Source organism: Canis lupus, chromosome 3, assembly GCF_003254725.2.
Source record: "Canis lupus dingo isolate Sandy chromosome 3, ASM325472v2, whole genome shotgun sequence".
Lineage (NCBI taxonomy): Eukaryota > Metazoa > Chordata > Mammalia > Carnivora > Canidae > Canis > Canis lupus.
The window spans coordinates 14,560,723-14,575,847 of NC_064245.1; the positions used below are offsets into that span (position 1 = coordinate 14,560,723).

General features: G+C 37.2%; 1 protein-coding gene across 17 annotated transcripts in view; it reads left to right on the forward strand.

Annotated features, from left to right (window-relative positions):
- The window catches only part of MCTP1 (multiple C2 and transmembrane domain containing 1), a 528,482-nt gene that overhangs the window by 421,647 nt on the left and 91,710 nt on the right, over positions 1-15,125 (forward strand). For 12 of the 17 annotated variants that reach the window (XM_049108211.1, XM_049108223.1, XM_049108212.1 and 9 more), the window contains one exon: positions 8,338-8,457. The exons of the other annotated variants lie outside the window; for them this stretch is intronic. In XM_049108211.1, the coding sequence (XP_048964168.1) occupies positions 8,338-8,457 (120 nt within the window). The remainder of the gene's footprint in view (positions 1-8,337; positions 8,458-15,125) is intronic. 17 annotated transcript variants of the gene reach the window in all.

Below are 15,125 nucleotides of genomic sequence, written 5' to 3' on the forward strand. Positions count from 1 at the left end.
AGTCTTCTCAATTCTAATTCTATTTTTTTATATATATGTATTTTTTATTGAAGTTTGATTGGCCAACATAGAGTATAACACCCAGGTCTCATCCCATCAAGTGCCCCCCTCAGTGCCCATCACCCAGTCACCCCATCACCTGCCCACCTCCCCTTCCACTCCCCCTTGTTCATTTCCCAGGGTTAGGAGTCTCTCATGTTTTGTCACCCTCTTTAATTTCTCCCACTCATTTTCTCTCCTTTCACCTATAATCCCTTTTACTATTTCTTATATTCCCCATATGAGTGAAACCATATAATGATTGTTGTTCTTCGATTGACTTACTTCACTCAACCTAATACCCTCCAGTTCCATCCACATTGAAGCAAATGGTGGGTATTCGTCATTTCTAATGGCTGAGTAATATTCCATTGTATACATAAACCACATCTTCTTTACCCATTCATCTGTCTATGGACACCGAGGCTCCTTCCACAGTTTGGCTATTGTGGACATTGCTGCTATAAGCACTGGGGTGCAGGTGCTTTTCATTCTAGTTGAGAGAAGGAAAGAGAAGCCCCTGTATATGAGTATCTGTATGAGGCTCTTTTGAACATGGTAAGGCTCCTTTATTGTTGTGTAGTGATCCCAGAAAACAGCAAAAGAAGTTAGAGCAATCCAGTGGGTCTAAGGTTGTCACCATTTCCCTGCTGTTTATTTTAGAAAACAGTCCGAATGAAGCAAAAACTCTCTTCAAAAGAACAACATCTCTTTAAAACCATCTTGAAAAGCTGTCAATATGCTGGGGATTAATCAGGTTCATTTTGTGTATCTTCTCTTTTCATTGGAGGCGGTACAAAAGGCTTCAGTGGAACCAACCAGATATAAAGACCTTAGAGCAGGTGGTGATGCCATCTGGCTATTTAAATCAAGGCAAAACCACCCCCTTCCCAGAAGATGAAGTTCTGAAGAATGATGATGTGTGGAGTCTGACTTAATCCAAGTCAGAATAAATGGGCAGAGTGGGTTAACAGCCAGGTCTTCTTCATGTTTTTTAGAAATGTTAAATGTTAATAGATGGTGAGAAAGAGTCTAGAGCAAACAGTAATGATTGAGTGAAGTTTTTTTCTAATACTACTGTCTCACCCTAAATCCTTAAGTCAGAATTCATGCCATGGGAAATAGATCTACCCTTCTTCTGTACACTTTTTTTTAAAGACTTTATTTGATTATTTATTCATTTACTTAGAGCTGAGGGAAGGACAGAGGGAGAAAGAATCCCAAGCAGACCCCCTGCCAAGTGCAGAGCCTGACATGGTTCTCAGTCCCACAGCCCTGAGATCATGACCCAAGCCAAAACGAAGAGTAGGGTGCTAAACCAACTGAGCCACCCAGGTGCCCCATTCTGTAAATATTTGTTTTTGTGCATACCATTTCTTCTTTGCTAAGTTGAGGATGGTCTATTGGCTATGCAAGAGAATTGGCAATGTTTCTCAAAGAGGAGTGCTGGTAGCATGGGGGTCAGGAAAATTTTTCACGGGGCAAGATTCTTCTACATAGTTGGGGTGTTTCACACCCTGGCTCTACCCACTAAATGCCAATATCCCCCCTCTCCCACCCCACTGAGCAGTGAAAAATATCCCCAAGTATTTCCAAATGAAACAGGGGGGAGGAATGACCCTCTTCCCTTCCTTGCCTCCTTTCTCTCCCTGTACCTACAAGGATTTAACGAAGTGTTTAATGTGATTATTTGCCAAGGACACTCTCTATGCTCTTGAATCATATTTTTAATTCAAAATTTTGATAACCTTGCTGATGGCTTTTCAAAAAGAAAAGCTGTATTTGTAGGTCCCACTTTACCTTGCCTAGCTTTCTTTTAAGGCCAGTCTTATTGGTAGAATTGAAATAGTTTCCTTTGAAGGATTAATTACCATAAGCAGTTTTTTAAATATACTTCTAAGCACCTTAAAGTTGTTTTTTATTATTTTGTTTTGGTTTGTATTAAAGTACTGCCTAGTTCAACAGACAAATGTTACGTATTTATTATCCTTCTAATCTGAGGCCTCTCTCATGTCAGAGAATATTCTTGTATCAGATATTCTCAGTTAGGTTAAGCATATATGTACTTTGGATACATTTCCTCATTCTCTTTTACCTAAAATAGATATTATTGGATGATGAAACAAACAAGAAAACATCTGAGAGGGAATGCTGGGTGAAAAATGGGTTAATACTGTGAAAGCCTGAATGTGAATGTGTTAAGTTTAAGAAAAAAAAATGAATTGAAATTAGGGAGGAAAAGGATTTTCTAAAAAGGCCGTGAAATAATTAATTGTTTTGTAGGAGAGGGCCTTTCCATGTAGGCAGAGAATTTTTTCTTCACTTCTTTCTGAAGAGACAGTCAAATAGAGAATCTCATCTCTTAATTAGAAAGAAAAATACTCATCAAACACATCTCATCACTGGAGAGCTAATGATCCACAGCTGTTAGTCTGAAAGGGCAGGCTTTTTTCCTGAACAGTAGGAAGTGTTAATCATTTTGGATGAGATTTCTTTTTAAAATATACTGTAGTTTGCAAAAGAATAGGATATTCAATATTCCAACTTAAATGATTTTTTTGAAGTGTGCTCCCCCAGGGACACTGTCATGTGTTGCAATGAATGATCATTGAATGCAGGCATCTTCCACTGCACTTCAATGAGAGCATCAATTGATGGGATGATGTGAATGGCCCTGTCCTGCCTGGGACTCTTAAGACCCCAGACTCAAAGAAAGAAAAATAAGCATGTCTTACACCTCCTAAGAAATGATGTTACTCTAAAATCTTAATATTTTGAATCATTCACTCTACTTTATATAATTTGCCTTGCTTAAATACAAGTGAGAAGCCTTAGTTAGCCCACCTTCACTTAACTTCTAAGGAAAATAGGGGTTTTTTTGTTTGTTTGTTTGACCTTTGGGTGAAAAAGTAAGGTTTTTTTTTTTTTCTGTAAAAATGTAATTGGCTCATTCATTTTCTAATCTCTGGCTTTACAGGCACCTTGCTAACCTTTTCTAAACAGTTTGGATAGAAGAAAACCCCATTTGATAGAAACCCTGTGAATAGCCAACTTTTGATTATTCAGAACCATGCGAGATAGTGAGAAAGGAGAAGAATGAAATTGGGCTCTGCAAACCTCATTTTGACCATTAGTTGTTGACCTCTCTGCCATGTGAAACCTTTACCAGAACACCTAAGAAGTGGTATTCCATTTCTTTGCACTGATGTAAAAGTAGTAATCCCAGAGCAAGAGGAAGGAAAGAAATAGACATACAGAAAATCTACAAATTGAATGAGCAGTCCGTAAATAACTGATAACTTTAGAGCATCAATATTCACCATAAAATCCTTCACCTTAGAGGCAGTGAAGTACTGGTGGAAAAATATACTGGATTAGGAATCAGACTTGACTCTGCTACTCAGTAGCAGGTGTCTGTAGGCAAGTCTCAAACTTGAGCCTCAGTTTACCCATTTGCAAAATAAACACAGTAGTCTCTGCCTTCTCAGCCTGCCTCTCAGGACTTTTCCTCTAAGGTTCATTTTATATAATGTGATATATGGCATTTGATAGGATGAATTACATTATTTACCTTTTGGTAAATTATAGATTGTCAAAAAAGCCACTCTGAATAGTCACGATTAAAATTTAGATTGCTTTTCAAGTCTAGCCCAAATAGACACCAAATAATTGCATTCTGCAATATTGATGCTAATATCCTAGGCGAGATAACATTGATTTAGATAAAAGGTATTTGGATTTAAAAATTTTAAAATATATACAGGAATTGATAATCCAAAACCTGCTAGTTCAGAACGAGATTCTTTTATATCTGGGGTATGAGGTCATTAAAAATGGTTAACATTTAAAAACCTAATTTAAGTCTGGAGTTGCCAAAATCTGCAATGTGTGTTAATGCTATTTACTAGAAATAATGAGTTTATGTAAGGACCTGGATTTTTCTTGTTTCAACTATTAGCAAAAATTATAACAGCAATCCCTCTATTTAACACTTAAAATTTCTTTCCAACAAACCCCTTTCACATACAAATCCCTCAAAGAAACACCATCCGTCTTCTATAACTTCTATAGCTTAAAGGGGAATTATGGTATTGACCATTCCTGGAGTATTAGTTTATATGTTTTTTAATTTTTCAGAAACAATTTTAATTATGAAAAGCATTAAATTGATAATACTTAGACTTATTGAGCACTTTGTGATAAAGTGCTTTCATATACATTACAGGAGTTGTTCCCCATAGCCAAACTTGTGATAAAGGCAGGTGTTACCATTTCCATTTGAAAAATAATAGACTCAAATAAAAAAGGATGACTGAGGTGCTCATGGTCCTGTGATCATCGAATAGAAATTGAACTAAAACCACTTTTCAGTCTTCTGGTCCAGACCATATTTATTCTACACTATTGTCTTCTTGGAAAAAGAATATGTGTCAGTTAACTTTTGCTGTATAACAAACCACTCCATAATTAGTTAGCTTAAGGCAACTACCATTTATTGAGTGATGACTCTGTGAGTCAGAAACTTGGACCAGGTTCAGTTTGGTTTCTGGCAGTATGGGTCAGGTTAAATACTAAGACTTTTATGGTTTGTATTTACATTCTGTGAATGTGTCAGGAGTTCTTTTTTAAATTATTCCTTGATTTCTTTTCCCACCCCATTTTAGCCTGTTATATCTGAGTTTTTTCTCTCAAATTTAGGAATAAGTGGAGTCAGGACCAAGGATAGATCCTATATTGTTTTGGCTAAAAGCTAGAAGACCCTCTTCCTCCTCTGAGGGCACTCTTTATTAGAGGATCCTCTCCTGCTAACAAGTATTATAATTATCACTAATACTATAGTGAATCGTTGCTTTTTTTCCTTAGTGATTCCTAGCAATCCGAAGAGACCATGTCATATCCTAATTTTGAACATCAACTATTATGTAGCATATAGTACATAGTAAATGTTCAGTAAGTATATTTTATTGTTAATCGGTGTTTGTTCTTTTTTAATTTGATCTTTTAAAATCTCCAGTTAGATATTGAGGAAGAAAAAAATGAGTGCTTTTGTATTTAGAATTTATTCAAAGCTCTCTTCCTTTAAAAAAAAAATGATATTCTCAAAAGCAGAGGTTCCATACTTAGTTACCCAAATACTAGATTGTTAACACAAAATAGGGAAGATTATTTTTCCACTGCCAGGATCCATGAAACTAATATAACTCTACCCTTTTTTTTCCCCTCTTTTCTATATTTCTCCTCATCCTGTATTCTGGTGCCCATGTTGTTAAGCCATATAAATACCACAGGTATCAATTAGATGTGTTGTGTCAGTTCTGAGTGCTGTATTTTAAGAAAGCTATTACTGTATGGATTTGGATATGGTGAGAGGATGATGTCCGCAATAGAGATGTGCCAGAAACCATACCTTGTGGACTGGTTCTTTAAGCGACTAGTGATGTTGTATCTAGAGAATAAAAAAGCATGATAGGTGTCTCGATTAGTTATCATCTAGAAAGTTTATTCTATGCCATACCTATCCTCCAACTAACTCCAACACATAGACATTCCAAGTAACTTTATTTTGGGTGACATCAGAACTCTGACACCAGTGGGTGGACATTACAGAATGGAATATAGATTTAAAATAAATATAGTTGGTGATACTAGCTTTAGAATCATCTGAGTCCATCCATGAGTCCAGAACACACCAAGTCAAGTGAACATCCTCAGAAGAGGCAAACATATAGCAAAGTCCAAAAGGAAAGATGGTGGTCAAAACACAATACCCAAGACGGATTATGAGTGTGTGGCCAGAATGGAAAGAGAAACTTTATGTGCCTCAGGGAGAAATTGATCAGTGGCATCCCAGGTTGTAATTCTGAATATATTTTCACAAAGTTACCTGATGTTATATAGTGGCTATATAGTACTTTTACTAAGACAATTAGGTAGATTTATGTTAAAAGACTTGGGGGACACCTGGGTGGCTCAGCAGTTAAGAGCCTCCCTTCAGCCCAGGGCGTGATTTTGGAGTCCCAGGATCGAGTCCCACATCGGGCTTCCTAAATGGAGCCTGCTTCTCCCTCTGCCTCTGTCTCTCATGAATAAATAAATAAAATCTTAAAAAAAAAAAAAAAAAAAAAACTTGGGAACCTAGTAACTATTCATTAATGTGGCAAGTATTTATTGAACACCTTTTATTTCCAAGCACTGTTCTGGACTCTGGGATAGAACTGTGATCAAAAAGAAAAAGTCCTTATCCTTAAAGAGCTTATATTCTATTAACTGCCTAAATTTTACAAATAAATGTGTAAAGAATTAATATGGATTCTAGCCAAAAATAATTTTCCCTTTTACATGTGTTCATATCTGTCAAATTTGCCTTAATTCATTTCCTGAATAAAGAATTATCTTTTTAAAACTACATGTTAATAGAATAATCATAACCATCCATTATAATTTGTATCCTCTTTATACATATCACATAAATTTCAAAAAATTAAATAGAAATATTTTATTTTTCTGGAAATCCTTCTATTTGTGAAAGGAAAGATGAGGTTCATGTCTCATTCATTGATATATTTGAAATTTTTCTTATTCAGGAACTTGAATCTGTAGTTACCGTGTAATTCTGTCCAAGTCATTTCTTGGGCTACTAAATCGTTATTTGTTGGTGTGTATCTGGGTTATGAATATCCCAAGAATCAGGATTTAATGTCACATTTTTAAAAAAAAGATGGCACAGTAATGCCATAAATCTGTTTTAAATATTAGGGAAGGGATGATAAAGGTTATTGGGTCTACAGACCTGTGTTTAGAAGTGAAAACACTGAGGAAGAATGACTTTCTGAGGCCTGGAATCTGTCTGCTGGCCTTTAGGCCGTGGGTTTCTTTACCACTTTATACAGGTTCCTTTTCTCTGCCATCCTGTTAGGCTGTAGACTTGGCTGAAGTGTATTAAGAAGGCTGCAAATGGTCCATGCTGCCGTGCCTGACGTGAATGTTCTCAGGGCATTGCTCTTAACCCGCCTGGCCTGTCAAATGCATGATATCTGTTACCCCAACCAGCTGGATCAAATTCCCACTTATACTATGGCTCACCTAAATCTTGGCAGGCAGATGACTTTCCACTTCTCAGTAATAGAATAAGTATTACCTGAGGACCCTAATTGATATTAGTTAACAATCTGAGTTTTGTAAGGTATTGATAAGCATTTGCACAATAATACAAATATTTGGGGGGCACTTACTGGGTACCAAGCAGTGTGTTGACATCTTAACACATTTCAGCAATTTAATTTTCATAACCTGTCAGGTGGATACACATCACTCCGTTTTTCAGAGGCAGAAACTTAGGGGAGGATGGTGCCAGAAGTTACGGGACTAGTCAGCATTAGGAGTAGAATCCTGCTCTTCACTACCCTCACAAAATCACTTGACTTAACGTTGCTTCATTTGGCAGCTGGAGCCACAGATCCAGAGAATTTAGATGATCTCTTCAGGATTGTAAGAGAATGGTGGGGGTTGGGGGGGGTGAGGGCAAGTCACACTTTGTACACTATGATGCTTACTTTACAATGCAGATGCTCTTAGAATGGCTCTTCCTGCCAGGCTAGGTGAGTTCTTAATGTAATATTTGTCTTACATTTAAAAAATAATGTATATACTTAGAGTCAATAGTTTTCAAGGATAATAGACATAGACATTTAAAAATTTCCTTTGACAAAGTTATTCTATTTTTTAAATAGCTATTTGATTTCTCTGGTAATGCTAAGCATTAAGCCAGTCTATTTTTACACTTATTGGTAGCAGTGCTTTTATTCATTGTGTGAGATGTTTGACTCTCTGGTGCAAACTTGGTATTTTCATCTGCCTATTATGCATGTTACATTGTGAGATTAAAAAAAAGTCCATGATATTAAACAGTGATTCATTCTTTATCATTAAGGCAGATAGATCAGCTATGTCTGACAATGTAGTGAAGCTTATTTGGCAGCCGTTTTTTTCCCTTAACTTTATTTTGTCCAACCTCACAATAATTTCACTAGATGAGAAAAATTAAAAATGCCTCATTGGCAATGTAATGATGTCAGTTTTCCTTCACAGAAATTAAAGTAAAAATCTTAACAGTAACTTGCCAGGGGTCAGTTGTGCTTTTAGAAAAATGCCTCACAGGTTCTCAAGGCTTTGTTTTCAAGATAAATCTTTCCATTCTGAAGCATTTAGTTTTGTGTATTTCAAGTGGAGTATGGATAAGAGCGTCCATTTAATGAAAGTCAGAGTTGACTCATCTTTTTTTCTCTTCTCCTCCTCCAGCTCTTTCTCTTTGTTGTCTGGAACTTTGAGCTCTACATGATACCACTGGTTTTGTTGTTACTATTGACATGGAACTACTTCTTGATAATATCAGGGAAAGATAACAGGCAACGTGATACAGTAAGTTTCTACTTGCTTATTGATTGCGTGTTTGTTCTTATTCCTAGTCCCTTTGACAAGATCAACATTGATTTATTTTTACAAACTAGAACTTCTGTTTATAAATACTCGAGTTTGGAGGAAAGTTTTAATCAGTTCAAAACTAACAACTCTTTGGTCCTAACGTAATAGAAAGTACTAACCTCTTTCTAATATGTCTCATCTTGGTAGGAACTAAAATCAAGAGCATGCCATAGAATGAGCTCTGACTTTTAATTATAAATGGGTTATTTCAAATGAGTATTTTTTACTCTCCTTGTTTGTTTTTATGTCTTAATCTTGAGTTAAGACATAATGTCATAAAATTATTTATGATAAGATCAAATGAATGTATTTTATTTAAGACATTTCTCTGTAGTCTGCCATTGGAAGGAAGGAAAGAGGAATGGTTTGTTGACCTAGAAAAGTGCATAAAGTACCTTAATTCAATAAACATTCACTGAACAACAGCAAATATCTGTCTTGTGTCAGGGGTGTATTAGGATTACCAGCTCAAGGATAAAGAGCTTTCATTTAACCTAGGGAAAGTTATACTGAACCCACCTGCCCTCTCTGACATTTTCGAAAGTTTTTAGAATCTGTGAAACAACTTCTTTCTCAAAAAAAGTTTTAGAGCAGGAAGCGGAAGCTAGCCACATTATAATCATATCTGTTCTCCTGCAAGTTTTCATTCCCCTTAGATTATCTCAGTCACCACACCCTTAGTGAACATACAACTTCAAAAAGCTTTCCAATATATATAAATAAATGGGAGGGAGGTGTCTTCTCTAGACAGGACATTTGCAATTTGATAACTTCATAGATAGCTACTGAGAAGAATTTAAAGGTTTGTCAAATGTGAGAATCTATTTGGTAGCTGTTTATCTTCTTCAGATTACATAGATTTCCTGCCTTTGGCCCAGGGCGCGATCCTGGAGACCCGGGATCGAATCCCACATCGGGCTCCTGGTGCATGGAGCCTGCTTCTCCCTCTGCCTGTGTCTCTGCCTCTCTCTCTCTCTCTGTGTGACTATCATAAATAAATAAAAATTAAAAAAAAAAAAGATTACATAGATTTTTGGAGGGGAGACATTAAGGGTCTACATTTGACTTATAATCAGGAGTTTCTGCTGTATCCCATGCCTGTAATGGTATAGGAACCAAAGTTATCTGATCGTCAGCTTAATAGTATTATATAATACTTCATTATAATAGCATCTTAATAGCTGCACAGGCATACCTGTGACATAAAACATTTTCCCTTTCAAATAACTCAAGTAGAGGTGCCTGGGTGGTTCAGTCAGTTAGGCATCCAGCTCTTGATTTTGACTCAGGTCATGGTCTCGGGGTCGTGAGATCAAGCCCAGCATTGGGCTCCAGGCTCAGCTCTCAGCCTGCTGGAGATTCTTTCCCTACCTCACCCTCTGCCCCTATCCCCACCCACATGCACATGCATGGTCTCTAAAGAAAGAAACAAATAAATAAAATCTTTAATTAACAAATACATAATTCAAGCCAAATACACTTCAAATGGTAACACAATCTGAATATACTTCTTCAGAATAATTTTATCATCAAAATAAAGGAAAAATCCTGATGCATAGTCACCAAGTACATGCAAAGTTGCCAACAAAACAACCATGTTTATTTTCCTATTTTATTGGTATATATTTGTTTCTGTCATGTGATTGTATGATTGTAAGTTTAAGGGTGGGGACTCTATTCATTGTTGTCCTTGCCACTTTACCTAGCAAGTATCTTGTAAGTCTGAAGTGTTGAAAACATATTTTGTAAGGTTTATCAAACCCAACATGAGATTGTTAATAGAGATTTTAATAGCTAAGCAGTATCAATAGACAAGAAGTTATTATTGGCAAGGATTTTATGGATACATATTTAAATTGCACACTGAGAGACAAACCCCAGACGCCATAAGCATTGGTGTCATGGGGACTAATAGGTACTTTTGTCAATTAATCCAGGATGTTTTCTTTAAGAAAATGGAACTCTCTCAGACAATTGCTTTTTTGTCCCATTTATTTCAGGGAGATTGTCGAGAGAGAAGAATATCTACTTTTCATTCAGTTGCCTTGAGACAAATTTGCAAATAAGATTATTTGCAAATAGGAAAAAGTGGTAATTTAGTTTCAGCGTCTTAATCCTATGAGGGGGCTTATCGTCAATATTTAGTCATTGGTTTGAGTATTCTTAGTGAAAAATTCTGTAAACTATAGACTTTGCTTGTTATCTTCTCCAGAATATACCTGCCTTGACTGGAAAGGTCCACTTGTAGAGGGAAAATAGTAATATATAATGTATCCTCTTGTGTTTACAATTCTTTGAGAATTTTTATGACTATAGAAAAGTTACAGACTATATGAATTTCTCTATTGCGCTTCTTTTCCTCAAAATATAATTCCAAAATAGTATTTACCAAATCGTTTCCTTTGTGCGCATCTCTAACAGAGCTCCATCGACCCTTAGCCACTGACATTTTATTCCTCAGCACAGCCCACTGTGAAACAGTCCATAGTCCAAGTCTCACGGAATGCCAGCTATACTCCATAACTGTCAACAATTACCTTTTATTTGCCCAGAACACACTATCCACATATTCTGTTCTTCCTAGACACCAGAGCAGCAATCACAATGCTTCATTTAGTTTTTTACACAGTGGCTCAGTTGAGACTTTATGTAACTCCTAAATCCATTTTGCCTAATTATATGTCTTTTGCCACACCTAGCTATATATTTGGACTTGTTGCTCCCTTTGAAAACAAGCCTGGATTATACCTTGCTGGTTACAGATTATTATACACACACACAAACACACACACATCTATACATATACCTATACATTTATACACACATACATACATATATATGTAACTCAAGGGAAAGTGTTTACAGAGACTGCCATGCTGTGTCTAATTGACTCTACGCCATAGTGCATAGCCCTGGAGAAGTGGTATTTTGCCCTAAGTCCTTATTGCTATCCCCCAAAGCATGCAGAATCTTTCAGCATGTGTGGAAACTTTAGGTTATCTCTGAAGTGCATTAATCACACCACTGTGTGGTTCTAGAAAGTTTCCTGTTTTAAAAGAGAGAGAAGGAGGAAGGGTGGGCGGGCAGGCAAATTTTCTTATGAAAAAAAAAATCAAATCATTGGTACATTTGGCTGAGAACATTCAATTAGGATAAAAATTTTAAAAAAATTAGGATAAAAATTATAAAAGAAAAACAAATTGACCTTGAGCTTTGAATAGCAAGAGAGAAAAAGGAAATAACATGTCCATGACATAAGTTGAAATAAAAGAGAAAGTACTATGAAAGATAAAAAATGCATAGATGGGTAAAAATTCTGTCTTCACCATATGGGTTGATAGTTGACATTAATATTAAAATAGGAAAGGATTTCTTTGTATTTGTTTATTTTGGAGACCATTTCTTTTCTTGGAGATGAGGAATGGAGACCCTTCCTACTTATGATCATAGGAGCTAAGACCCCTATCTTTTCCTAACCATGGTGCCTGTTCTGGTTTAATGAGAAAAATGAGGTGTAGTCCTTGCCGAGTAAGTTTTGCTGCATTTAATGAGCTGAACCTTTTGAGAATGGGGTGAGGAAACAGCTAGTCCTGAGGCTAATGCTATAGACTGAGAGGTGTACATGAGAAAGAGGCGTGGTTAGAAATGGTATCTCACCTCTGCTGTTTCCCAATTGGACTTGTTAAAAATAAGCACTCCTACATCTGAATCTACTACCTACACTCACATCATGACATTAAAATTTCTGGCATGGGAATTGTTAGGCTTTTTGTGGGGGAAAGAAAACATTAATAAATGCATGCTTCATTCAGAAATGTCTCTGTCATGAAGGGGTTATAAAGACAAGAATATCATGCTTGTCTTGGTTTGAGCTGTCACTCCAAAACCTAAGGAAAATTTCCCCTTCCCCCGTAATGCCCATTAGGCTTGTACCAAGTATCTACATTATAGCTGCTGTGGACTGAAATTTTGTAAGTTAAAGTATAGATACCACAAAGTTGCCTCTGCTCTGGGTTTAAAACCTACTGAATCCTCATTACATTCTGGGCACCATGTTAGGCACTTACTTTTTGTCATGACCTTCATCTTGCCCCAAGGAGAGAAAAGCTAGTTCTATCAGCCCAGCCAGTGGGTTGGGTCTTCCTAAATCAAGTGCTGCCCAGTCTCAAGGGAACATGCTTGGGTGGAATAAGCATGGCCACAAGAGCACTTCCTTGAGAAGAGGGAATCAAGTCTCAGGAGGAAAGAGCTGGGTTGACCAAGAAAACCAGGGGTCTCTTGCACGCCCTAGGAGACAGGTATCATTATTACTACTTTACAAATAGGGAAACCAGCCAGAGAAGTTTAATAGCTTATCCAAAGGCACACAGTTAGAAAGTAGCAGAATGGGTATTAGAGTCTGTCAATCTGTCTGAAGTGTGTACTCCTAACCACGGGTCAAGTACATTATACTTGAGACTATATTTTGATATATCCCATGACTCCCTGGTCACCTTTAAAAAATTATTTATTCATGAGAGACACAGTCAGAGAGGCAGAGACATAGGCAGAGGAAGAAGCAGGCTCCATGCAAGGAGCCTGACCTGAGACTCAATCCCAGGACCCCCAGATCAGGACCTAAGAAAAAGGCAGATGCTCAACCACTGGGCTGAGCCACCCTGGTCACCTTTAGAGCAAGTTTCTCCTTGAGTTTTAGAAGAGCCAATAGCCTTACCTTCACCTTCAAGCACACAGATTGATGGAAAACCCTCAGTGTCTCCATTCTACCATCCTCCACATCCTCCTTGCCTTCAGGGAAATGGGACAGATATTAAGCAACTTTCGTGTATCCGGTATCCTGCTAAGCCTTTTTAAAATACATTATCTATTTAATTCTTTACAATCACTTTACCAAGTAGATTATTCTAAATGGTTTTATCCTTTTCCCAATAAGGAAATTTCAAAACCAAAGAAAACAAATAATGAGCTCCATAGAGGAAGTGGGATATGAACTCAGCTTTTCCTTGTTCTGCAGGCTGTTTTCATGGTCTGTTCTGGGGCATGCCTTTCCCAAGGGCTTACTTTCTAAATGTCGAGAGCCTCATATGGAATCCCAGGTAACCCCAATATCCTTATGAGGTTCCCAGTGACCTATCAAGAATTGGCATTGGTCACCTGTTTAATCCCAGGTGACCCCATTAATTTCAAAATTGTTCATGACCTGTAGAACTACCTTCAGTCAACCCAGGTGAGCATGGATGGGAAGAGTAAACCAAAGCTGAAAAGCCTTCATATTAGTGAAGAAAGTCCTTGAATATTTTTGACATACAAAAATTCTTCAAGAGGTGTTTTCTAATTACACTTTAAGAGAACATTCAATTTTACTGTCATGATATTCCTCCCACATAGCAATCTCAGTTGCCTAATCAATGGAGACGTTAAAAGGCTGAAGAGTAGGGTAAATCAATGAAATCATTCTCTGATTCATGATCTGACTGTGACACAAATTGAGCCAAAGTCTGCCTTGCTAAAATACTTCAGTAAATAGCAAAATGTTTCCTTAGCTTCCTCAAATGGCAAAGCCCTCAATTCTGCTTTTCCCGTTTAGAATAGTACTGAATATTATTTCTTGTTGTACCTGTTCCAGTTGGGTCCAGGGCACTTATTTCTAGGAATAAAGTTCACGATGAGGGAATTTTATCTGCTGCTAGAAATGCTGGTGATGGGACAATTTGGGATGGCCCACCAAGTACAAGCCAGCAAAGAAAGTCTGCTTGTTTGACCAGAGTTCCTGTGAATCAAATAGATTTATTTTTTTCTCAGCTGGCTTCAAAGAAGTCCATGGTGCAATATTTGGATAAGTAGAATACTGAACAAGTGAAATATTCCTAATAGAACCTAGTGGCTGGCCAAAGTGGAGTGGAGAAGAGAGACTCCATAAGCAAAGCACTTTGAATGTACAGTTAGATCTTCTCTACTTCAATACTTGATCATTCACGGAAAGTAGCATAGACCACAAGCCTCCTCTGTTTGCATCTCAGTACCAAAAAAGACCACATACTTGCTCTTAACAGAAGCAGCACTGAGTCATACAGCCTGTAAACACATCTAAAAATGGATGATCACTTTTTTCTTCTTCCTGCTTATTTCAACAGCAATTTTCTCAATTTTTTTCAGAAGGTCACCAGCTTGCAAAAATTTGAGGAAGACCATGGAAAAAAAAAAAAAAAAAAAAAAAGACCTTTCGTTTTCCAACACAGTCACTAGCATTTAAAAAAAAAAAAAAACAGCCAATCAGATGTCAATAGAAAAGTTTATCCCCTATGACTCCTCTCAAAGCTGTTCACCAACTGCTTAGCTGTGCCAGATAATCACTCACCGTACAGATTGGTGTCCCCAGACATCAATGATCATCACCTCGTCAGGCTCTGGACATTGACCAACAGATTTCCACAATTTTTCCACACTGCTCAAATGTCCCGTCTGACCACCCTGCTATTTACTATCCTCTCAGTCTCAGTAGATGACAATGCTTTCTACCCTGCAGATTTCTCTCCATCTCTAGCCCCTGAAGCTCTCTGAATTCACCCCCAATTTATTTAGGGTTGCCAGATTTAGCAAGTAGA